At 38.0% G+C, this 25,609-nt stretch overlaps 1 protein-coding gene across 1 annotated transcript in view; it reads left to right on the plus strand.

Annotated features, from left to right (window-relative positions):
• Positions 1-25,609, plus strand: part of myo3a (myosin IIIA) — a 94,046-nt gene that overhangs the window by 18,133 nt on the left and 50,304 nt on the right. The window contains exons 2-5 of the mRNA XM_084398875.1: positions 2,064-2,247; positions 3,607-3,741; positions 17,417-17,521; positions 17,626-17,725. Coding sequence (XP_084255001.1) covers positions 2,080-2,247; positions 3,607-3,741; positions 17,417-17,521; positions 17,626-17,725 — 508 coding nt within the window. The 5' untranslated portion in view covers positions 2,064-2,079. The remainder of the gene's footprint in view (positions 1-2,063; positions 2,248-3,606; positions 3,742-17,416; positions 17,522-17,625; positions 17,726-25,609) is intronic.

Here is a 25,609-nt window from a genome sequence, read left to right on the forward strand (position 1 = left end):
AGAATCATATTTAATAATAAATGTATTTAAATCTAAGCTGTGACTTTGATAATCTGGTTTATTTCTGATAATTTTGTTTTTGCTAGTAAAAGTTCTGAATGTCTGGTAACTTAAAAATGTAATAGCCATATGGCTGGTGAGTAAAAAAGTTAATTCCCTGACTGTTATAACACAGAGGTCTTCAACCCTACCCCTCAGGACCTACTGTCCTGCAGAGTTTAGCTACCTCTATATATCTAATATATATCTAATATATATTAATATCCTTTAATCAAGCTAATCAATGAGCTGAAGCAGGTTGGAAATAATCTTTGCAGGACAGTGGGTCTCCATGAGCAGGGGTGAAGACCTCTATTATAAACAATTCCTCCCATTTCAAGGTAACTCAGCAGACTACTTTGTCTAAATGTAGATATTTCATTACTTTTTTGAGTGATCAGACATAATATTTGCTCTTGGTTAGGGTTGGGTATTATTTGAATTTTAGTGATTACGATTATGATTATGCTTATCGATTCTGATTCTTATTAATTCCTAATTTCGATTACAACAAAGTAAAAAAAAACAACAACAAAAAAACGTAGATATCATGCACATTTATTCTAAGTATTATTGCAAAGCATTTGATTGTAGTCGATACCATGAACAAAAATTAACAAGCTAAAGAACACTTACACAAGGAACTTTTCACTATGGTTTAAAAATACCATAGCAAAAACAACTAGCCTAACTAATATAAATTTCAAGCATTATTAAAGAGAAGTAAACACTCAGGGATTAAAAAAGAACAAATAAAAAAATAGCAATTGCACAAATAAATACAACTAAACAAAGATACGAGTGCAATAAACAGTTTTAAGATTTGCAGGTATTCAGATGCAGAAACTTAAATCAAATGTAAAAATATATAAACAATATACATTACATATAGTTACAAAAGTTATTCAGTCAAGAACAGCGAGTGAGTCTTTTGTTGTTTGATTAACGTTATTATACAGACGGCAGCAGGAATATTAGGCTGCGGTTACTTTAAGAGCTGCACGGATCCAATATTGGACCGGTTCTAAAATGGAACCGGTTCTCGATATCCAACCTGGTCAGGGGTGTCCAATCCTGCTCTTGGAGACCACTTTCCTGCTGAGTTTAGCTCCAACACACCCTCTCTAGTCTCTCCTGAAGATCTTGATTAGCTGGTTTATGTGTGTTTAATTAGGGATAAAAGTAAACTTTGCTGGAAGAATAAAATAGCAAAATTAGGCCAGTGATCAACCACCTAGCAAACACCCAGAAAACCTCAGCCACAGCATAGCAATACCCTGGCAACTACTCAGAATACTCTAGCATAGTGCTTTGCACAGACAAAATGACTAATGTTTTCTTCAGAACATGCATAACTCTGCAACTGGGTTTCTGTCAAAGTTTTTGCATTGTGCTAAATAAAATGTAATTTCTTTCACTAAGTCATAGTTTCTGAGGAGGACAGGCAGTTTTTGTTGAGTTACTGTACCTCAACATAATGATGCCTTTGAAGGAACATAATGTCTGGCCCTTTGGTAAATTGCACCCTCAGATCTTTCAACCTTTGATCAGATCTTCCTACTTTTCTCAGACATTGTTTTTTGAAAAGGGATTCACAAATTCTTATATCAAAAAACCCTTGAAACGTAAATTTAACCAAAACATTTTAGTCCAAAACAAGTTTTCCATCCTCAATAACAGGCAAAAAGCCTACAGCTTTTTCAGAGCCAAGTCAGACATGATAAAGGGTGTTAAGTAGGACATGTTACTACTCCTATATGGATTTTTGTTAATCCTGGAGTAACTTTACTGTCAAACAGAAATAACCCTAGCTGTCCTAAGACTAACTAAGCCCATACATACATAAATGTATTTTTCATGCAGGGGTTCTTTTACTCATCTTATCTTGCCTGTACAGGCGTCACGAGTGATAAATCAACTTATGTGTTAACCACTATAAGTCAAATGGGAAAACAGTGAGTGGGCCGTCTATAACTGCAAAAAAACATTTGGCTCAAGACTCAATATGTACTCTTTCTCCTCAGGAGATCGTTCGGGAAGATGTTTCCTCGCTCAGGGAAATCCATCGTCTTTGACAGCTTTCCAGATCCATCTGATACCTGGGAGATCATTGAGACTATTGGTAAAGGGACTTATGGGAAAGTTTACAAAGTGCTTAACAGAGTCAATAGCAGCAAAGCCGCCGTCAAAATATTGGATCCAATCCATGTGAGTAAAACCTGTATGTGGTGTGTGTTTTTTTGGTTATAAAGAGAGACAGAGTCATATCATAAAGTCACCATTTTTAAACACAGAGAAAATTCAAGGTCAGATTTTCACAGAACGGCAGGGTCATTAAGGGCAGGGTAATTTTGGACCCTTCAGATTCAATCAGTTCACATTTGTCTGCATCTGTATGCATGCATTTGCACATTTGTTTGTACCTGTGAGAGTGTTTGTGCCTTAAGAGAGGCCTGCAGGCAATTCCACTCGCCATTGTCATATAAGAACAGAACATCTATATCCTGCAGATAATGCCAAAAGGCTTTCTGTGTCTCTGTCCTGCTCGTTATTTCTCCAGCCAGACACTCTTTCTTTAGTGATTGGGCAAATAAAAGGACCTCTAACAGCATATACACTAATCATGATGAGATGGCTTTTCAGAAGATGTGCAATTTGTGTTAATTTCCCTTTCTCCAATACACCCTTTCAAAGTCCTGAAAGGAGGCTTGGAAGTATTTCAATGGACCTTTGGCTGCCAGTATATTTAAAATCACTCATCTAGATCAAATAAATATTGGCTTAATTTAATAGACTGCAGCTGCCATAGCCATTGTACCTCAGATATTCACAAATATGTATTTGCACTGCTTTCCAACCGCAGGAAATGCTATAATCATGTGTAGTAATAGATATATGGAGCATTTTTGAAGCCAAAAGGCATCACAGAAAAGACCTGTGTACCATATCCATTAACATTCTACACTCAGAGGTTGTTTTTCCTCAGGCTCAATCAGTAAACAGTAATTTTCCGATGTTGGTCCAAAAACCTTGAAGGATGTGGAAGCCAACAAATATTATTTCAGTCAATGCCTCATGTGTAGTTCACTGCTGTGGAGCTTTGCTAATGCTGACATTTTATGGCCTTTCTGGCTTCGCTAAATTCAATAGATAAAATGACCAGATTCTTTTTTTTTTCCTTTTTTTTTTTGCATGAGTGCCTCCATGTGTGTTATTTGTTTTGAATAGTTAAAGAAAAGTCTTTGTTCACTCAAAAATGAAAATAGACGTTTGAGCCATTGCTCTGTTTCTTTCTTTTTTTTCTTTTTTTTTCTTAAAGGAAAAATATAAACCAAAAATTAAATTCTGTCATTCTGTCAATGGAATTCTGTCATTATTTACTCACTGTCATGGTATGCCAAAAGAGTATTCCTGTTTTCCTTACAATACATTTGAATTTTACATTTAGAAATGTAGCAACCCGTTTAAGAAACATTTACAGTGGCTCACCCTTACTTTAAAACAGCAAAGAGTGTCTGTCATCTGAATTCAGTGTAAAAAAAAAAATAATTCATCTGTTTATTTTAGGATATTGATGAGGAAATTGAAGCTGAATATAACATCCTAAAAGCTCTCTCAGACCATCCCAATGTCGTCAAGTTCTTTGGAATGTTCTACAAGAAGGATGTCAAGAACGGGGACCAGCTTTGGCTAGTGCTAGAGGTAAAGTTCAATTCAATTTTACTAATGTCATGCATGTGCGTCTCATTTATTTAAGCTTGTTGTATATCACACACATTTTAAATTGGGCTTGTGACATTATCGGAAAAATATTTTAAATGCCCTGATCAATTATGGTTATTACATTTGCAGCAGGAACACATGCAAATGCTAATGTTTTTGTAAATCACAGCAAAGTTGTGTACTGCTGCTGCATGCTATATCATTATCACATGATGGATTTATTGCTGCCATTGCAGTGTGGGCTAATTGGATACGTATAACAGTGAAAATCTGTTTATAGAGGATTAGCAAAATATGTTGCTAATAAAAGGTTATTAGTATCAACACCTCTGTATTTTTAGGAGCACATTTAAATGAGAACATACAGAACATTTCTCAAAGCTGTGAAATGGATGTTTTTAGAGGACAATTAAGATACTGTCATTTTTAAAATCACATTAGGCCCACATGGCCTTTTGTGTTGTTTGACTGCTTGAGAACGGACAAGTTTGAAGGAAATGGGATGAGTGTTACATAAAAGACTTTAGTCTCAGTATGTCTGGACAGAGTTTTTTGTGGCAGTACTAATGTGGGCCGGCTGTGTCCTGCTAAGATGAGCAGGTTCAGAGACCAATTCTGCATTTAGACACACTGGGTTTAGCTGGAAATAGATGGTCTACCACTGTCATGGGTCCCGCTGTACTAACAAGTGAGGTCACTTTATATTGCACTGTGCTGTAACTATTGTTGAGTACTGCGCATTAGTTATGCCTTTCGGCGGTAATTATTCAGAAAAATATGTGTTCAGACAGCTTATGTACGTTGTATTGAATTTGCAAATGTTACAAGTGTGTTATTACAGCTGAATCATACATAATTAGAATGTGCCAGTACAGGAACAGAATATTATGTACACCATATTTAATGTGTATTATTTGTATTCTCGAATTCAATAAGTAGAAGTATAATCAGTTTTACATTTTTAATAGCCACACAACTTTTCAACAAGTTTCATTTTAGCTTACCAAATTGCAGACGTGCCATAACGCTTAATACAACATATCAATATTCTTAAATTGTGAACTGCTTTATTCTTTAGGCATGTTTTAAAAATTGAAACCTATTGTTGGATTTTCATAAAAGCACCATGGAACAGTTATGGTAATACCATGTTAGTCAAATGGTATACAGTACCATGATATTTACATTAGACTCCAAGGTGCTTCAAATAGAATTCCATGATATCATCATGGTACATATCCAAACATAGGTAGTGTTGGGACGTATACTTGTTTGGGTTTGGTGGTGTCACATGTATGTTGGTTTCATTGTGTTTTGGTTTGGTTTAGTTCTAGTTCCTGTTTCCTTTGTTCTCATTTTCCTGCCACTAGTTAATTTGGTTTCTAATTCACATCTGTTCCCTGTTTTTAGTTCCCTTGTGTATTTAAGCACTTGGTTTGTGTTAATGTTTTGTTATAGCTTGTAGTGCTTTGTTTCCCTCTGTGTTTATTAAAAGTCAGTTTAATCATCCCTCTGAGTGCTCACATGGATTGCTGCAGTTTAACCGTGACAGGTGGGTTTGACCCCCTTTATATTAAGTCTTAAAGGAAGTCGGAAGAAATAGTTTGGACCCCAAAACTTAAATCAGCTTCAACTGTACACACGGTTTTACAGCATTTTGAATAGGCTTAGTACAACATTTTCTAATGAATAATGACTTCAAAAGAATTATTATTTTTTTTTACTAATTTTCTTAAAGGTGCTCGAAGTGATGTTGGGTGACGTCACTTCTTGTTGACGTTTAAAGTATTGTCAAACAAAACGGAGGCTAGCTCGACCCTCCCTCCTCCTCATCCGCTCACAAACTTCCCAAACCCCACCCCCAAATCCTTCTTGTCAGTTATTGGCTGAAACAGTTTGTTATGTTTCGTGGTGCGGATTAGCCCAGTTTGTTCTTGTTGCCGTTTGTGGAGCCTGTGGTTTTTTCACAGTGTGTTCAGGGGACAGGCATCTAGTGAATAGTGAGGAGATGTTTGCTGTATGTGACAAAAAAAATTGTTGGCCTAAAAAACACGTGACATCGCTTAGAGCACCTTTAATGTTATAGAACTTGTAATTTATCTTGATAAGTTTATCCTCCTGAAAGTCTCTCTATAATTCACACACTTGGTATCATGATATCACTTGGTATCCACTAAACATGGTCATTTCATAATATAATCATCTTTTTGGTACTTATCGACCAATACAGTAGCTATATGGCCAATATTTGATTATTTTCAAATTTCAACATTAGACAAAAACAGTTAAGTGAAGTTATTCCAAAATATTCCTTTTTTTTTTTTTTTATATATACTTTTAAGTGAATTTTGAGTAATTATTGTCTTATTTGCTATCATTAAATTACCAAAACCAGCATTATATCTGCCACTCTGTCTAGATATCAGTAAATAACTAAACCAAACATATCAACCATTAATTTGTTGTAAGGAGCAATTCATTTGCAGTTTGTTTTCAAAATTGTGATTTAAATGTACAGATTAGGAAGGAATTTTCTCGGTGAGAAATGTTTCCCTTGTGTCCCTGATTTGTGCTTTGTATCTGAAACATTTATAAATGCTCTAGTTCCATGAAGCCATGGCGCTTAACCTGTGCTGAGCAGAACATTTCCAACACGCTGTGCCCCTGAACATCATCTCCAATTATCTTTGTTTTCTAATGATCACAGTGCAAATAGACCTTTCTGAAACCTTTTGTTGACTATAGAGAGCTTCAGAAATCACACGATCAAATGCCAGTTAGTTTTATATATTATCTTTTTTAAGCATCACCTTGGGGAAACAGATCATAAGTAGGCTTTTTTTTTTGTTCTGCTTTTGCACAGCTGAATTCACTCTTGGTCTGTGTTTAATATATTATACCTGCCTGGAGAGATTAATTCATTTGGTGTCAAACTTTACCTCAGTCTCAGTGTGGGTATGAGGAGGGTTATGCCCTGTCCAAATGCCCACACTTGCAGTCTTTGCTCTTGAACACTTGTCTACTTATATGACGTATTTCCTGTATTTGGCCAAAGCGTTCAAGTAGGCGTGAAGACTGCAACTGTGTATAGAACTTTTAATTACCCAATGGCACACTCTTACTGTAGTCTTGCAAACAAATGCAAGTGTTTTCAGAGGTTTTTATTTTAATTTTTTATTTTTTATACTTTGCATTTTAAAATAAACTTCTAAATGTCTGTTCAGTAGTCGCTATGTAACAAACAGAAGACAGTTTTAAAATTGTGATGTTTCTTATTAAGTGATAAAAAGCAGTTGCAAATGTTGTACAAAATACACATACACGTATCTTTGCACCAATACAGTGTGCAACACTTTGGACCCTATTTTGCACCCAGCGCAATTGACTTTACACTGACACATGTATCATTCATATTTTGCATCCGACGCACAGCAGACTTTTCCCTAGACTGACGCACGTCGGTAAATTAGGGAATGAACTTGCGCTCCCGGGGGCGGTTCAGCGAAAAGAGGAGGCGTGTTCCGGCGCAAACGTTCCCTGGTGCTATTTTGCAGTTTCAGGAAACAATTCCGCCACAGACCAGGAAAAACCTAGTCTAAAGTCAGTGGCGCGTAATTCAGATGCTTTTAAGGGCGCATACTTGGCCATAATGTAGCATGTGCACACATAATGTAGCCTGTGCACAACACGCATACACTTTGCTTCTCTCATCTCACACAGACGCAGCAGTTGCCATTTTTGCAAACCATACATAATTACAAGGAAAAATATTCCACACGAGGGAAATCATTGTGGTGTCCATGAAGATGTAAAAAATAGACATAAATCTAGCTTACACATTTACCGAAATTATTATACGCCTGTTTAACCGAAGCTAATTTGGGTGGGTTTCTCCCATCCCATTACAATGTCACTTCTCTGTCTTTTACGGCCCTGACGAAAACGTCGGTCTCCTCGCTGTGAACCGCTCCTGGTGTGCGCCTGGCAAATCCGCCGTTATAATAGCAATCCGCCATGGAACAAGCGCGCCTGCTTTTATAGGGAATGTGAGATGACCCTCTGACTGGTTTATTTCACGTTATGCCCAAACCACACCAATGAGTAATGTAGCTACTTCAGACCAACCCATTTTAGATTTGTGTCGCCCACGAGATCCGCCCACAAAGTTGCTTGTGTTTCGCGCTTGATACTTGTGTTTCAGATCGTTAAAATAGGGCCCTATATGTTTTACTACCAAATTATATGTAATAATTAATTTAATTCGTGGAATGTTTTCCTTGACATCTCGTGATTTCGGGGCATGTGAGTTCCCGAACATAATGCATGATTATGATTAAGCGGTATTCGAGATAGTGTGGTTTAGTGTGCATTAAGGGCACATGGGACAGCCTTGCTCACTTACTTCCTGTCACGGCCAAGACCTCAAGTGTGGGTATTTGGACAGGGCATTAGCTAGTTAACAAGTCCCACATAGTTCTGTAACCTTCTGAGACAGTTTTTGTGTAGAAATAAAAATGTGGATATGCCTGTTCATGCCGTAGTATAAAGTTGTTTTAGTGCCCCATCTTTAAAAAAAAAACAAAAAAAAAAACATAATTTTAAATGTTAGAACAATAAATGTAATGTTTAAAATAATAAAAAATACTCAGAAAGCACAGAAATCTCTAGTATTACTTGGTTTGACATTTAGAAATTCTTACTGTTTGAGGCCACTGTACAAAAAAATATCATGTTTATAAAGTGCTTAGATATTTCTGCATAGCCGTATCGAAATTCTATTTTAGATGGAAATGTAAAAGCATGGCACATTTCACTTTCCCTGAAGAAACCACATTCTGTTTTATTAATATGGACGTAACACAGTTACCAGAAAAGCAGTTTTCTTCTTTTGCAAGGCTTTAAGCAAGTTCCTCCATCTGTATTAGAGGGAATGATATTTTTTTTCTTTATCTTTTTTCTTTTTTCCATGTTTCCCTAAAGAGCTTTGCATTTCTGTATGCAAACTCCTGCATGCAAAATCCACAGTCAGCAATCCAAATGTGGAAGTTAATCCCCTGGCTGGAATCATAGTCGAGTATTGAAGCGTTCAGCAGCAGCCGAGATGTTAAATTGCCATGGTTACAGTCGTCCCCCTCTGAACTGTAATTTTCTGTATTTCAGTATGATCAGGGAAGAAGTGAGTGACCCATGATTACAGAGAGGACTTGCACAAATTGCGTCCTCCACTTTGCTGGCTGCTCATCAGGCCTGGTGCTTGTTCTGCCTTTCCTTTGTGTTGTGGCTTCTAATTATGGGTATAGAGGGGGCTGCTTTCATCTGTACTCATTGATTTCTCATCGTATAAGGGGCCGACTCCGCTCCGTCATATTAAAACTTCAAAGATATCAGAAGTAATCTCTATTCAGGTTTGTTCAAGTTGGCTTGTAGGTTCCAGCTGGTGGTTAATGGCTGGGAAAGGACTAATGACAGCGGTTCATTGTTGTAGTTTCACATGAAACAGTATGTCTCTGTGCCACTGTTATTGTAGGATTTCATTTATTTCTTTTAAAATGCATGGCCTTTTTTGTAGATATGCAGTTTGTAAAAGCTTTCTTGATGAAGTGAATTTATTGACTGGATTCGTAGAAACTGGAGAATATCAATATAAAGTGGTGCTCGCATCATTGCTTAAAAAAGTTATTTGCAGACTCCTGCAATATGATTCTATTGATTTATATTATGCAGTATGGCGAACATGAAATAGCAATGAGCAACATTTATAGGAAAAGTTATCAGTTGCATTTTATTTTTAATTAATAGTTTTATTCAGCAATTAAGGACACACTGAATTGATCAAAATTGACAAAGACTCTTTCATTATTACCAAAAAAATAGTTTTAATAAACACTGTTCTTTTCAACTTTCTATTTGTAAAAAATTGAGAAAAAAGTGTAATGGTTTCCACAAAAATATTAAGCAGCAGCACAATTATTGTGTGAATTATTCATATGTGTGTTTTGCCCTCTCGGTTATTTTCAGTGAAAGCAAACCACTTTTATGAGGGTTTATTTATGAACGGTTATTATTTCACTGGTACTTTAAATCCAGCCAATTTTTTACCATAGATTGTAAAAAAAAAAAAAATGGACGTAGTGTCCTTGACGTCACCTGTAGGTTTCTGAAGAGGAAACCGGCCGGCGCCATTTTTAGTGAAACACATTGGGTCACGTTATTTAAAGGTGGTGAAAAACACTCATACATGACTAAAACACTTTTTATTGAAATCTATTATGATGAGTTCAGTCTTCATCTCCATTGAGTATACACCTTTCAGATGACTCTTCACAAAAACACAACTCATTTCTTAAAGTGCTTAGGTGTTGTATGTGGTCGCCAGGGTCTTGTAATGCAATGTTCTGAGTATTTTTATGTTGAAATGCTATTACAGGTCATTTTCATTACACCCTTTGAAACTAAGCCCTTTTCGAACTATGTCTTATGTGTCTTGTGCCCGTCATTAATTCACAATGAGGTTTAAAATGCCATTGTTTGTTAGGGCTTTTTCATTAAACGCTGAGAGAAAGCAGACACCTAGCTCATTATTTGAGTGTAAATGATAAGGTCGTTCAGACAAAAGAGGTGTTTTTTTTTTTCTTGAAAGGTGTGAGGGCCACACACACACACTAGCTCAAAGAAAGCTACTGATTTGATCATTTGCTGCACTTAACGAAAAATTCAGTTAAAATATATTTAAGGTCAGAAGCTCCGTGTGCGTTACTAGCAAGTAACTAATAAACTGTTCTGAGAACTTGAGAGTGGATACCTGCAAATCAAAGGTTTAGCTTGGTTTTTTTAAAGCCCATGTTAAGACTTTGAAAGGCATTAGCCATGCTGGCAGTGGGAGGATGGCAGAATTAGTCTCGAGTCTTTTCAGCCGTAGCCTATGTGAGGAATTATGTTGATGACTCGTCAGTAGATGAGATTAATAGCATGTTCACCACAGCCTGAGGTAATCCAGAGTGATATGGTCTAAAAATAAAATAATATCAGGAAGAAATTAAAACAAAAAGGACTGATGATTTTGTCATGTCATTCCAAACCCATATGGCTTTCTTTCTTCTGTGGAGCACGAAAAGAGATGAATGTTCATGCTCATCTTTTCCAAACAATTAAAGTGAATGGGAGCTAAAAAAATAACCATAAAAAATAGTCCATACAACTCATGCACTAAATTCCCAGTCTTCTGAACCATAGCTTTATGTAAAGAATGGAGCAGCAAGAAGGTCCCCGGACAACACTACGCTATAGCGTATATACCATAGACTGTAAAAAATATATATAGACGTTGTGTCCGTGACATCACCTGTAGGTTTCTGAAGAGTGTTTTTGAGGAGGAGCCGGCCGGCGCCATCTTTAGTGAAACACATTTGGTCACGTTATTTAAAGGTGGTGAAAAACACTGAGGAGGGCAACCCGCACCATACATGACTAAAACACTTTTTATTGAAATCTATTATGAGTTCAGTCTTCATCTCCATTTGAGTATACACCTTTCAGATGACTCTTCACAAAAACACAACTTATTTCTTAAAGTGCCCTTTATGCTTTTTCAAATATTACCTTTCATGTAGTGTGTAGTATAGCTGTTTATGGATGTAAAGGGTCTGCAAAGTTTTAAAGATCAACATATACAACAAATAATGTTATTCTCTCCTTTAAAGGAGAACTCCGGTCAGTTTTAACACTGAGCTCATTTTTTTGTACATTTGGAGTGCTGTCAGTACAGAGAACAACGACAAAAATCGGGGTTGCCTACACCGTGTTATCCTCTTTTTAAAATGTGCACCCTGTTGAATTCAATGGGGCAAGTTTTAAACCTGCTTTTAGCCTCTTAACATCCTTGATGTGTCATTACAAGTGCACAGACAATGTGAGTGATTCCTTCGGAGTGAACGTGAGTGAATCTGACTGCAGTAGATGTGAAAGATATTAATAAAAATGATGTTTATCCAGCCAGCGCACATACCTGTATTTACATCCTGTTTTCGGTCGAAGTCCACAGTAGTCAACTGTCGAGTTCACGCGCATAGGTTTAGTACCTATGATCACGCGCGTGAACTCGACAATCGACTACTGTGGTTTAAAACTTGCCCCATTGAAGTCAACAGTGTGCAAATTTTAAAAAGAGGATAACACAGTGTAGGCAACACCGATTTTTGTCGTTGTTCTCTGTACTGACAGCACTCCAAATGTACAAAAAAATTAGCTCAATGTTAAAATTGACCGGAGTTCTCCTTTAAGAAAGAATCAATTTTGAACTGCCGTTAGCAATTCCAGTCTCACTTCCTGTTACAAACCTACGTAACAATGTAACACATTTCCATAATGCCAGCCTATGGTCTTCATTGGCCGCCCACGAACAACGTCTATTTTGACTCGTCGTCAAACACTGTAGTTGTAGCTGAAGCCTGGAAGAGTTTGGTTTGTGTCGAGAAGATGCTGTTTTCAGCGCTACAAATCCACTTTACGTACACTTCCAAAGGATGAGGACTCGTGTTGGAATTGATACAGGAAAAAAAAACGGATGCCATTGTTACTGTTTGTATCACTTAGAGTACAAGCGCTGAGAAAGTCTCAGCTGAAATTCTGATATGGAAATTGCCGTTTCTTTCCCGTCATGCGCTGTAAGCGGTAGACCAATCACAACAGACTGAGCCGCCTGACCAATCAGAGCAGAGTTGGCTCGCGGAAAGGAGGGGTTTAGACTTAGGACCCTATCATACACCTGGCGCAATGCGGCGCCAGATGTAATGCAAGTGTTTTTTACTAGTTTTTTTGCTAGACTGCGCCATTGCCCAACTGAAACCTGGTCCAATGGTGCAATATTTTTTTGTTATTTAAAGAGTGCGTTAGTAATATGCGCCTATAAGCGGGTCCACAACACGCGTACACTCTGCTTATTACACACAGGGATGCGCAGCAGCGCACAAACATACCAAGTATTAAAAATGAAAGGAGTACAATGTAAAAGATTAATATTGTGTAATGTGTACATATAGATATGGTGGAATCAGGCTTGTCCCATAAATGGTCTGCTTGCGCACTTTAACCTCGCGCACGAGCAGATCCGTTTCCTCGCTAGAGAAGCGTTCGGTTTTTCCACTTGCAAATTCCGCCATGTAAGTAGCGAATCCACCATGGCGCGAGCACAACTGGCTTTTAAAGGGAAAGGGAGATGAGACTCTGATTGGTTTATACGCCCAAAACACACCCATTACTCATTAAGAGAATAGGGATAAGCCTTTTAGACCATGCGCTGAGTGCGCAGACCATTTTTCCCGTCATTAAACTAGTAAAAGTGGATTCAGACATGGCCTAAGTGTACCTGCGCCGTGTGTTTTAGACCATGTGCTTAATCGTTTTCCCTATAGAAAATGTCAGTATGAACATTCTAATCAACAACTGACTGAGATTTGCTGTATGACTTTCACAACTTTACTGAATAAAACCTGAACCTAAACCTGAAACCTTGACGTTAATGTTGCAGTACTTGAAGGAAGTGTTTAGTAAAACATTCAAGTTGCTCTCTGTCAGATAAATGTCTAACTCTCTCTGTCTGTCTGTGTCAGAGTGAAATTTAATGATGGCAGATGATCTCTGGCTGAGGTGGCCATGACGTAATGAGGTCAGCTTTGCTCTTTAGTCTTCATGGCACTGTACTAGTTCAACAGTAAGAACTGAGATTCAGAAGAAATTTGGTTGATTTATCGCAGGGATTTCAGTGCTGGCATTAAAACATTATTTATTAGCTGGTCAAAATAGTACAAAGAAGACTAGGAGTGTGTATTAAAAAAACTAAGTAAATGTCAGTTTTCCATATTGACTTTAAAGATCCTTTAAGGGTTTCTTGTATTGAACAATCTGATTATTAATTACGTTCAGTCACTGTATCAGCAACTCAACTGAAGCACGTTTGCTAGCTCCTCTGTGGTCGACACTGAAGTGTTTACTGTAGCTATAAATGAAACAGGCCGCTTCCTGCAGTTAGCTCAATTAACTTTGGTAAATGGTAGTGAAACATGAAGGTGTGCTACAATGTCAAAGTCCCCCATGGCACAGTAATAATGAGATTTCAAAATGGGCCCTAAAGCTGTGGGAATTTTTCACTTCACATCCACTAACATACCTTGTTGTTCAAGTGTCCACATTTCACCTTTACTGCTCAACCCAATGACAAATGACCCTTTCAGCCCACCACTTATCAAGCTTGGACGTCCAGAACAAGTTAAACTGAATGCTATGCTGCCCTTTTTGAGAGGGGTTATGGAAGAAAAAAGACAGGAAACACAGATAAACAACATTTAGTAGTTTCTAAATTTATTGTAACCACGAGACACTGCGTTATGAAAGTTGACGCTATGGGCACAGCGTGACACATCTCCTAAACTTTGACTTTTTTTTCTTCTTCTTTTTTTCACTCTTAATGTCCTTGCACACCGAGTCCAAAATTTTCGTATGCGTTTTTTCATATTCGTCATTCGGTGGCTCTGAATTGTCAAAACACCTCTCAAAATGCTCACTACAGATACGAAAAACACAGAAAATCAAATCCGATACGAATTTATTAATGACGGATGGAAGTTTCAGAGACAGTGCGTAAATGTGATTGACACAACGTGAGGGCGTATTTATTTTTTTGTAGGTTCGAAAATTTCGGACGAGAATTTCGGACTCAGTGTGCAAGAACCTTTAGCCACTAATACAGAGATCACGCACAGACTAACAAACGGCTTCCTGAAGACAAAGAAGCTGGTGACGTTCTATCTAGACACACATTAGTACTCTGCTGGCGCGCCTGTAATGCCACCTGACTGTTGTAGCCAATCAAAATAGGCATGTAACACACATGCTTCAGACAACGGCTCACAAGTAGTGTTCCCATAGCGTCAACTCCATGATGCAGTGGAAAGTTCCACTTTGAACTCGTTTTTGTCTTCCACTGCGGTGCATTTTTTTTCATCTTGCTCACTACACTGCGAGTTATTATTTAGTTATAAAAAGTTATAATTTAACAAAAAAAAACTTGCTCTTTTTATTCCACTGCACTGCGTTTCGTGTTTTAACTCTTTCCCCGCCAACCTTTTTTTTTTTATTGCCAGCCACCACCAGCATTTTTTTTTTTAAATCATTTTCACAAAAATGTCATGGCCCCCAGAAAATGTTGTTGTATGAATATGTGAACATGCAATATATCAAAAGAAAGAACAGACCATCGAGTCCACCGACACCCCCAAAGCTTCACGGTCCTATAGCTCGTCCTGGGTCGACGTTTCATTCAGTAACGTTAGGCGGTTTTGATTTATGCCGTTTAATGTTGATCATTGCGTTATTTTTCATACGCATAGAATTTCATATGCTATTGCTTGTTTCTGCTTCTTCTTCTGCTGTGTTTTGATCAGGGCGATTCAGTACTCTTTCAAAAGATGTGTAATAGCGCCCCCTACTGTAAAACAGTGAAAACGCGGAGAGCTGGAAATTTCCTTCAATGGTGGGGAAAGAGTTCAAATGCAAAAAAACACATTTTGTGTGAATGGTCACTAAGTATTACATTTTGGCAAGTAAATCCCTGCAGGTCTGTACTACAGACATGAATGATGCCTTAAAATGTGCAGCTCATTGGAGTTCAATTACAATTTTTTTTTTTTTTTTTTTATTCAATGCTGTTTTCCCCTGGCAGACAATAAAACTTAAAATCAAGGAGATTTGTCTCTGTTGACTTGAGTCACTCAGTACCTAGAAACAACCCATAGCACCCTATCCATATAGTAATGTGTAAAACCTCTCAAAACACTAGCAACACCCTGTCAACAACACTTACTTTTCAGAAAATGTAGAAATGCAGCTATTTTTGCATTTCCGTTTGGTGCCACTAGTGGCACAGAAATGACACAATTTAGCTTTACATAATTGTCCGTTCTGCAGATGTTTGAGCTTTACGCATAATCAGGGAAATCAAGCCCCTCCACCCACTCATCTGAACTCCTTGGGATGCCTCTTGGAAATAGAAGTAAATGTATTTGAAAATGTAAATGCCCTCTCAGGACATAAAGTGATGTGAGTCATTGATGTTCTCTTTGAAGTGTTCAGTGTTCTGCTAAAAGGCTGGATCAAGCAGAATCTTTTCAAAGGATTTGTAATTGGTTGCATTAGTAACGTTATGGCCAATTTGCTGTTTTTCTTTCTTGGTTAGACAGGTTTTTTTCTTGAACTACAAGGTGCACATCACTGCTTCTGTATTTGTATTTCTTCCATCAAAATAAAAGGGAATAGATTTCGGGATATGGTGAATAAGAGTCTGTCAGGGCATTCATACAAGCATTTTGTCCCATTACAATAGCAGCGGGTCGAAGACAGCCGTGTTTGCCTTTGGTCGATTTAAATGGCTCTAAATAAGAGGGTATTGTTGTTGCCTTGGCAACATGCTAGACAATTTTATGTAATTTCAAGAGGGCTTGCCTGGGAAAAAAAGAACAGTTTTCACCTCCGTGTCCTCTGACTGAAGGCAAACTGTTAGCATTGATCATAGCCACAGCATCAAACCCAGTTAGTTTTACAGGATGTTGTTGCTACAAAAATAATGTGTTAGACTTTATAAAGCAATGGAAATTGGCATTTTAAACATGGACTATTTAAGACCTCTCTGAACATTATTACAACAGCTGCAACCTTATTATATTTCCTACTGTTAACTTTTATTATTTGACCAGTTTGGTCTGATTGATAAAAAAAAAGTACTTTAGTGTTCAGTCAGAAAATGATTCATTTGAATGTAATGTTTGATTTCTATAAGTGACTGTAGGCTTTTTAAAAGCAAGTGTTCTTTAGAAAGTTTCTTTTAAGATATATTTATTTATTTGTTTGTTTATTTATTTATTTACAGAAACAGGTTGTAACTTGTATTACCATATAACATGTTGCTCGTTTACATACAAAATGTGTTTTATTTACTAAACAATAACAATTGATTTGTGTATTCATTTGTTTGCAGCTGTGTAAAATGACAAAAGCATAACAAAATGACTGAAAAGTAATATATATATAAAAAAAGCTAATTCCAAATATTGATAAATACTACAAAAAATACTAAAATAACACTGATATATATTGGATATTTTACAGAAAATATGAATATAGGCCATCCAATGTGAGTCTTTATTTATTTATTTATTTATTTATTGTCAGTCATTATATATTTATGCATGTTATATATGTTATACATTACCTTATATAACAGGTTGCTTTCTTTGTTTGAATATTTTTTATTTATTTAATTATTTTAATTCATTCTTTTTTTTTATATAGCTGCATGAGTAAAATTATCAAAGCACATAAAGAAATTACTAAATCTTAACTAAAATAAAATATAAAAATAAAGGTTGATTCAAAATATTAAGAACTAAAATAATACTGTACTACAATAATACTAAAAACATGGGTGTATAATGGATAATATGTGTCATCCAATCTGAATTAAGAATCTTTATTTGTTTATTTTATTTATTTAACCAGAAACCGGTTGTACTGCCATATATAACAGCCATATGTACTGCCATATATAACATGTTTGCATATAAATTTGTTCTTTAAATGAATGAATGTATTTATGTGTTTGCAGCTGTGTAATGGAGGGTCTGTCACAGATCTGGCTAAAGGTATGCTGAAAAGAGGAGACCGCGTGGAGGAACCCATCATAGCCTACATCCTGCATGAAGCTATCATGGTAAAACTCAAAAACCAACCTGGATTCCTCTATATTTTAAAATGCACTTTTTCAGTGAGCCGTTTCACTGCTTGGCTCTGTAACATGTGCTCGTGTCTCTGAAGGGTCTCCAGCATTTACACGTCAATAAGACCATCCATCGAGACGTCAAGGGCAACAACATCCTGCTCACCACAGAAGGAGGAATCAAGCTGGTTGACTTTGGTGAGGAAGTTGTTCTTTTATTGAGAAGCTGTGAAAGAGAAAGCCTGAAAGATTGAGTGTGTGTTTGTGTGCAAGTGAGAGACCGATAGCTTGATCAACCTTGTTTTATACACGGGTCAAAGCCATTACTTGTGAGCGTTTCAATGCTAATTGAATAGCACTTATTTCCTCTCATCAAAAGCAGTGCATTTACATGCACGCTGTTGATGGATGTCTAACACACTTGCATTAAAGCCCCTGACTGTCATCATGTCATTGGGACAGAAGATATTGTCTGCTTTCAGTTACTAATGATTTTGCTTTTAGCTTTCCTTGACCAAATGAAGCTCTCTTAAACAGAGTGAGTTAAAACAGAGATGCATGATTTGATTGGAATCATACAGGACTCCAGGTTCCAGAATCAAATCACTGAGGGTGCTTCTAAAATTAGTGAGGGTTCTCTAGTAAAGTGCAGATGTAAGCAATGGCTCCACCATGACAAGAATAGCAATGTACAGTGAGATATTTACAAGATTATTTAGAAGTCATTACCTTTTTTTACAAATAGTTGGAATAGAATTTCAAAAATGTTGATACAAAAATGTTAATATTTTACTATTAATCTATTAGTCTGCATTAACATTGCTTAATGTGTATCTATTTTGACATATTTGTGTCTCTTACTATTTCAATCATTGGAATTTTAAGAGTGAATAACGCAATTATATGTGAAACTTTCGAAACTGCAGCGTGTAATTGGCCATCGGTCCTCTCAGCAGCATGAAAAACAAAATGTTTATTCAAATTCTGAACGAATTATAGGCTATAGCATAGAAAGTGTGCAAGGCTTGTTCCCTTTATAATTGCTAAAAAGCTGTCACTCATCTCAGTTTAGCGCGATCTCACAAAGTTCTGTGAAAATAAATTAAGTTGTCTACACTTCACAATGAATCTCTTACTTACTTTGTGTCTACACTTTGTTAATGAGAGGATTAGAGAGCATGCAAAACTTAGCACTGAAAAAAACTCTAATTTTGACTAAAATAAACACTGTGTTCAAGAGATCAACAAACATGTCTGTGATTGGCTACATTGCTCACCGTTGCAAAAGCATGTTGTAAATAGAAACATTTGTCGTTCTTCAGAGCTCAAATACGCACTGGAGCGTTTGTCAAATCTGTTTGGTCAATATGATATTATCAACCGAGGGTGCTGTTGCTTTCATTTGAGGGTGCTTAAAATGCATAAAAATGAATCGGTTATTCTGTATTTTCTAAAATAAAACCAGCTTTTGAATCCCAAGCAAAAATACAATAGTGAAACAGACCATTCCCGAATGGCTCTTTTCATTACATTGGGGAAAAGTGTGGCCTTTTTTTCGAGGCTGTAAGTGAAGCATTTTTAAGAGACTCTGCCTGAATAGCCATATGCGAGAGCTTATAAACCTTTAGAAAGCCAGTAAAGGCTTTTCCTCGGAATAAACAGCCAATCGTAGGCTTTTGTGATGTCGCACAGACTAGCGTTTGCTATGCTCCACATATTCCCTTCACCCCCTTCACTATTAATTTCCAGCCTAAAATCCACTTTAAATGTAATCTCTTCTTGTTATTCTCTTGGCGCATTTAGCCCCTGAGAGGAGATATTTACCCCCCCCGCCCCCTCCCAAAGCCCCCTCCTACGCGTATCAGTCCCAGAGCAGAGGCACATAAAGCCCATAATTAGTCGACTGCATCCGAGGGATGCGGGAGATAACGGGACATCCTCCTCGTTTTTAGGGAGGGGTTGGGGGATGGGCATATGGATAGAGAGAGGAGAGGTGGAGTGAGTGCTGTGGAGACAGAAAGACAGAAAAGCCAGAGTGTGATAGAGTGATGAGTCATGCAAGAAAATCCAAACTGCTGTAGCAAAGTAGCTGTCAGCAGGATGAGCTTTTTATCAGAGTTTTTCAAGGACAAGGACTGAACTCCTCAGTGACATCACAGAAATTTGACCAATAGAAGTCCATCGGCATATAGTGAGTTGCTGCGTCACAGTTTACCTACTCATACTACACCCTAAAATTATAAACTCTTTTTGTGAAGAAAAGGTACATACTAACTAAGTGTTTAGCAGAATAGCATAGGCAAGCCTTGGGACGTACCATATACTTCATAATTGTGTCTTTAACAGATCGCTCTGTTGCTTAGTTACGTGCATCCTGTCACCATTTAAACTGCCTTGTCAATCATTTCATTTAATTTGATTCATGTAATGCAAGTCAATGGCTCCCATCACTTTGAGAGTCAAAAAAACAAAAACATATACAGTACATGCTTAACAAAATTGCATAAAAATAGTGCTTACACAGCAATGCTTTTACAATGAAAGCTTATGTCAAGGCATTGTTAAATATGAAACTATTGGGGTTCTGAATCAGTGACAAAAAATTGCCAACCATGATCATATCACTGAATTGCGGTCGCTTCCTACAGTGCCCTCCAATGGCTTAAAGGTCATTATTTCTGACTTGCTTCATGATGGTTGCCTCCAAAATTCAAGTAATTAGAAACCCACTATTAAGTATTATTTTTATATGTATTTTTTCTCTAGTTTTTCTGTGTAAAAATTCCTCACAGTTTCAACATCCTCTTTAAGCCATTTATTTCAAAATATATGGTTTTCAAATCTGCATAATTTAACACGAAGCATTTACATAAGCAGTGCATGCAGAGGGGCTGATTAGTGTTAACGCAACCACATAAATGCAAAAGGGTAATGTGGCATTAGTGCATGACTCAAAGAGATGGTTTTGAAAGGTCTGTACCACTTTAAAGGCCTTTAAGAAAAATCTTACATTTCTTGCTTTTAGTTGAGGCCATATATGTTAGTGTACTTCTAAAGGTGAACAAAATAAACTTTTAACAGATATACTCAGATATACCAAAAATATTGATGGCATATTCTCCCTCACAGTGTTTTATACAAATGATGGCACCATAAAAAAATGCACAGTCCTTCATTAGTCACTGTTTTGAGCTGTAAGTAAATAAAGCATAAAATATGTTAGCAGACAGGGGGAAATATACATTTGCAAAATGAGATTAGTATGTTTCCTGCTAAAATGATTACGTTAATACACTGCTACTTTTGAATGGCCATAAAGAATAGATGCAAAAAAATGAGTTTATTTTATTTATTTTTTTACTTCATAATGGGGTAGTTGGCAGGAAAGAAAGTCATGATAATCAAACCATGGAGTGGTTGATGTCATGATATAAACAAATCCAGCAGCCATATCACCCTGTAGCTCAAGACTGGTTACCCAGTGTCAGGGCTGAGCCTGGTCAGTACCTGGATGGGAGACCTCCTGGGAAATCTAGGTTGCTGCTGGAAGAGGTGTTAGTGAGGCCAGCAGGGGGCGCTCACCCTGTGGTCTGTGTGGGTCCTAACGCCCCAGTGTAGTGATGGGGACACTATACTGTAACAAGTACCGTCCTTCGGATGAGACGTTAAACCGAGGTCCTGACTCTCTGTGGTCATTAAAAATCCCAGGATGCCCTTCGGAAAAAAAAGAGTAGGGGCTTAACCCCGTCATCCTGGCCAAATTTGCCCATTGGCCTCTGTCCATCATGGCCTCCTAATCATCCCCATATACTGATTGGCTTCATCACTCTGTCTCCTCTCCACCATAAGCTGGTGTGTGATGGGCGTTCTGGCGCAATATGGCTGCCGTCGCATCATCCAGGTGATGCTGCACATTGGTGGTGGTTGAGGAGATTCCCCCTTCCATGTAAAGCGCTTTGAGTACCCAGAAAAAGAGCTATATACATGTAACAAATTATTATTATTATTAAATCATTCACAATTTGAGTATTATTTATTTAACCTTAATAACCAAATCGTCTACACTGCCTTCATTTCAGACAGGGCTTGAAGGACGCTGCACTCATATGGAGTAGATCAATCACACTTTGTGCTAAGCTAGCTAACAAGACTCATAAACATAAACGACTGAATGACATCTTTTTTATACCAATTATATCTTAAAAATATGATATAAAAATACATAATCTTCCATTTACCAGATTTATTTCAGATTTATTTACTTCCGTTTATTATGTTGTCAGCATCTAGCTTGTTAGCTTATGTTATCAAAAGGCCTTTCAATATGGCTAATTCAGCAAAAAGGTACGAGAGGTGGAGTCATGTTTTGAATATAGTCACGTTAAATGTTGCTAGGCTCGACATGCAGTGTAAACCACTTCAGCTATGACTATATTCATAATACAGAACATTCTTGAGGGCCTTATGGTTGTTGTTTTTTCACACTAAAATCACTATTGTTTTGTTTCTTGTGGCTATACTATTAAAACGGTGAGCGCTTTAACACTTACAGATGAGCCCCATTCACTTACATTGCAAGTGCCTCACTGTAAACCAGATTTTTATGAGTTTTTTTTACAGAAAAGGAGAGATGAAAGAGCATTAAAGTCACAATGAGAAACAAGTAGCGACCAATTTTTTTCTTCCATATTACATATTCAAGTAAATCGAATTATAAAAAAAAAAAAAAAAAAAGTAGGGCGGGACTTGGTTCTATCCATCGGTTGTTTATTGAATGGAGGTGGTTTTGAATGAGAGTTTGCAGTCGATTGTGTGTAAAAGGCCGTGTTTTAAAGGTAGGGCAGGCAATGTTTTCCATAAACTCTTTTTGTTATACTGTTTGAAACTCTCTTCACATCCTAATATCAATCAATAATAGAAGTGGTCTAAATATACAGTATATATATATATATATATAGTATGTATAGTATATATAAAGTACATATATCTTCTGTGGAAATCTCAGGACCAAAAAATGTTTGTGCAATCATTGCATTGAAGTCAACGAAAATAAAATTCTAATAACTTATGCTGCGTTCACGTGTCATAATTACCGTAATTAAGAGATGGCAACCCGTGATGTTCTACACTGAGCTGTTCACATCCTCAGAATTATGCATTTCCTTGGCATTGTCAACACTATCAACTGTAAAATGAATCTGCAGCATTCAGGTGGTACAAGTCAGAGCTCTCGAAGTTGTTTACATTCATTATTAATGTAAGGTTATGTGCTTTGAGACATGAGGTCATTTAACTCCTTCTCTCGTGATGCTTTGCAGACTCTGCTGTACGTTCATGTGTTTTGGAGGAGGCGTGGCTTTGGAGATGCTCTGAAGGGAATGTGGGATGTTATGTATTCTAATGCTACTGCTAGCCTCTCTGAAACAACCTACCCTACCTTTAAGTAGACTAAATAATTGTAGAAGTTCAGTACCAATGGAGGCAAGTAGTTTTCACCCGGAAGATCGAGTTATGACATTTTGATTAAACATTACGAGGTCAATTTGTTTTTGCAAAAATGTAACACATGCATATATGAATTGTTCACAATAAAATCAATAACGTACATTTATAAAATAGCTAGGGTAAATTTTCATTTCATGTTGACTTAGGATTGTAACTATTGCAGCCATGTTATATAATCTGTATTTTGCAACTATCCATGTTATAGTAGACTATAAAATCTGTATAACCTAATGTGAAAACAGGATTTTTGATTTAGTTACATTCTCTTTCTTCTCAAAACCACACAAACCTCTCTCGTAGCTGAGTTTATCATCAACCTAATTTTTCCAAAAAGAGTACATTCGTTGAGTGCTTGGCCAGAGATGTGGCCGGGGGCGATATCTGTCTCCCACTGTCAGAAACGGAGCCACGGCGAGTGGGTGGCTGTCGGACCGCGACTGTATGCAGGGGTTCCACATGCCCACGTCTCAGAGCACGCTCAGAGTCACGCAGGGCTAATGCGTTATCCGTGTGAAGGGGCTCACGCTATGCTGAGCAGATAAAGCCCCCACACTGACTCATCTGAACGAAAAAAGCTACATTATTAGACAAAATGAGCGAGAGGAAGGGGGGAATGGAGGAGGGCGCTTTGGTGGCTTTGTCATGAATATTCTAATTGGCAGTGTTATCTCTGATGATTATTAAGACCGGCCCCGGGGCCCCATGCAGATCTAATGTAGCAGAAAGGGAACAGCCGCAGGAGACTGTTAAGTGGGGGGTGTGTGTGTGTTTTTGTCTGTTGTTCTTCAGTACATCTATTGTCTGCTGTCCATTTTCAGCCCACAGCATATATGAATCCATGTTTTTGTATTTGTTTCTGGTGTTGTGGGGATTTAATGTGTTCGTGGGTCTTGTGAATGCAAGGAATCCTTTTTGATACCACCAACAATGGGCTGTTTACTTAATGCTGGTGATTCATGCTATTTAAAAAGATTCTAAGTGATTCATGTGTACATAGTTAATTTTAGCAGCAGAAGATGTTTAATCTGCTCTAATCTAGACATTTCAGAATCTTTGTCATTAACAGATTTCAATTGAATTTGGCTATGTTTCATGGTTCTTAACAGCATAAATCCAATTCGTAATATCTCGTTTCCCAGGGAAATTTTTCTGAAGTTTGTGCTCAGAACACATGACATTAGATTTGCATTTACTGAAGGAAAAGAATAGTGTTCATTTTAGGTAAGTATGTCAAAAGTATGTGAATGCCAGACCACACAAGAATGGAGATTGGCTCTATATAGCGCTGATGGGGCTACAACGTTTATTTTTCAAAACGGTAGAGACATGGAGGTGTACGTGGAGGTGTTTCTGAGTATCTTCCATTGTGCCACCTTCAGCAACATCACGCTCATCGGGGGTTCTGGGTCGGACTCAATGGCGAAAGCCGGATGGTGATGCCGAGAGAAAACTCTTGCTGGACACTGGTTGAGTACATCAACTGTGCCTTATGGGTGGAAGGATCTTCTTTTACAGTGGGTGAGGTAGATGAGGATCCCACCGCCAGCGTCCAGCACCACTTACCATCCATCACCACCCCAGAGCCAGACCCAGCACCCACACCCACTGTGGAGGTGGAGCAAGAGCCCACCGCTGGCCAAGAAACCCAGCAAATGCCACCCCTATACGGCTCCGTCGGACTTCTCCATCCCTCAGGCTTCACCGGGGTACTAGCTCACACCGGGACTCCGCCTCGGTCCCCGGGTCCATCGATGCCGCTGGGTCTCTCAGTCCATCGGAGTTCCCCTTGGCTCGTCCCTCCATCAGTTCTGCTGTGGGGCACCCTAGTCCTGGCCACCTCCAGCTGTGCTCTGGGCTCTCATCGGCTGTCTACTCATTCATGGATTCTTCCACCATCCACTCCACCTGGTCTCTCTGACTGACATCACTGCCTGTTTCCAGATCTTCTTCAGCTCTTCATCCACCTTCAGAGCCCCCTCCTTCCCCCCGCAGTCGAACTGTTAGACTGAGCAGTCGAACTGTTAGACTGAGCTTCTCTGTCTCCCTGCCAATCCGTCACTACAGCATGACTTCACTATCCAGCTAGATTCATCATCAATCACCCCATCAAGGTCGGTCAGAAATCTTGGAGTAATATTTGATGACCAGCTGAACTTAAAAAGACAGCTCGATCATGCAGGTTTTCACTGCTGACACCACTCGCTGCTCGCATCAAGTTCAAGGCATTGACGCTTGCTTACAGATCTACCACAGGCTCAGCTCATTCACGGTTCCATGCTGGTGGAATGATCTCCCCACCCTCATCCGGAATGCAGAATCCCTGACAACATTCAAAAGACAACTGAAAACTCATCTCTTCCGTGAGCACTTAACCTCATAAAAAAATCTTTCCTTTTCCTTTAATCCTCCCTTGTCTGGCTTATGCTACTCTGAGCAATGCCTGAACTTTGCATTTTGAGCACTTCTTGCGTTGTTTTTGCCTCTTCACAATGACTCGCTTAATTTAGTCCTCATTTGTAAGTCGCTTTGGACAAAGGCGTCTGCTAAATGACAATGTAAATGTAAACCTACCTAACA

Source organism: Rutilus rutilus, assembly GCF_951802725.1.
Source record: "Rutilus rutilus genome assembly, chromosome: 24".
In the NCBI taxonomy this organism is placed as follows: Eukaryota; Metazoa; Chordata; class Actinopteri; order Cypriniformes; family Leuciscidae; genus Rutilus; species Rutilus rutilus.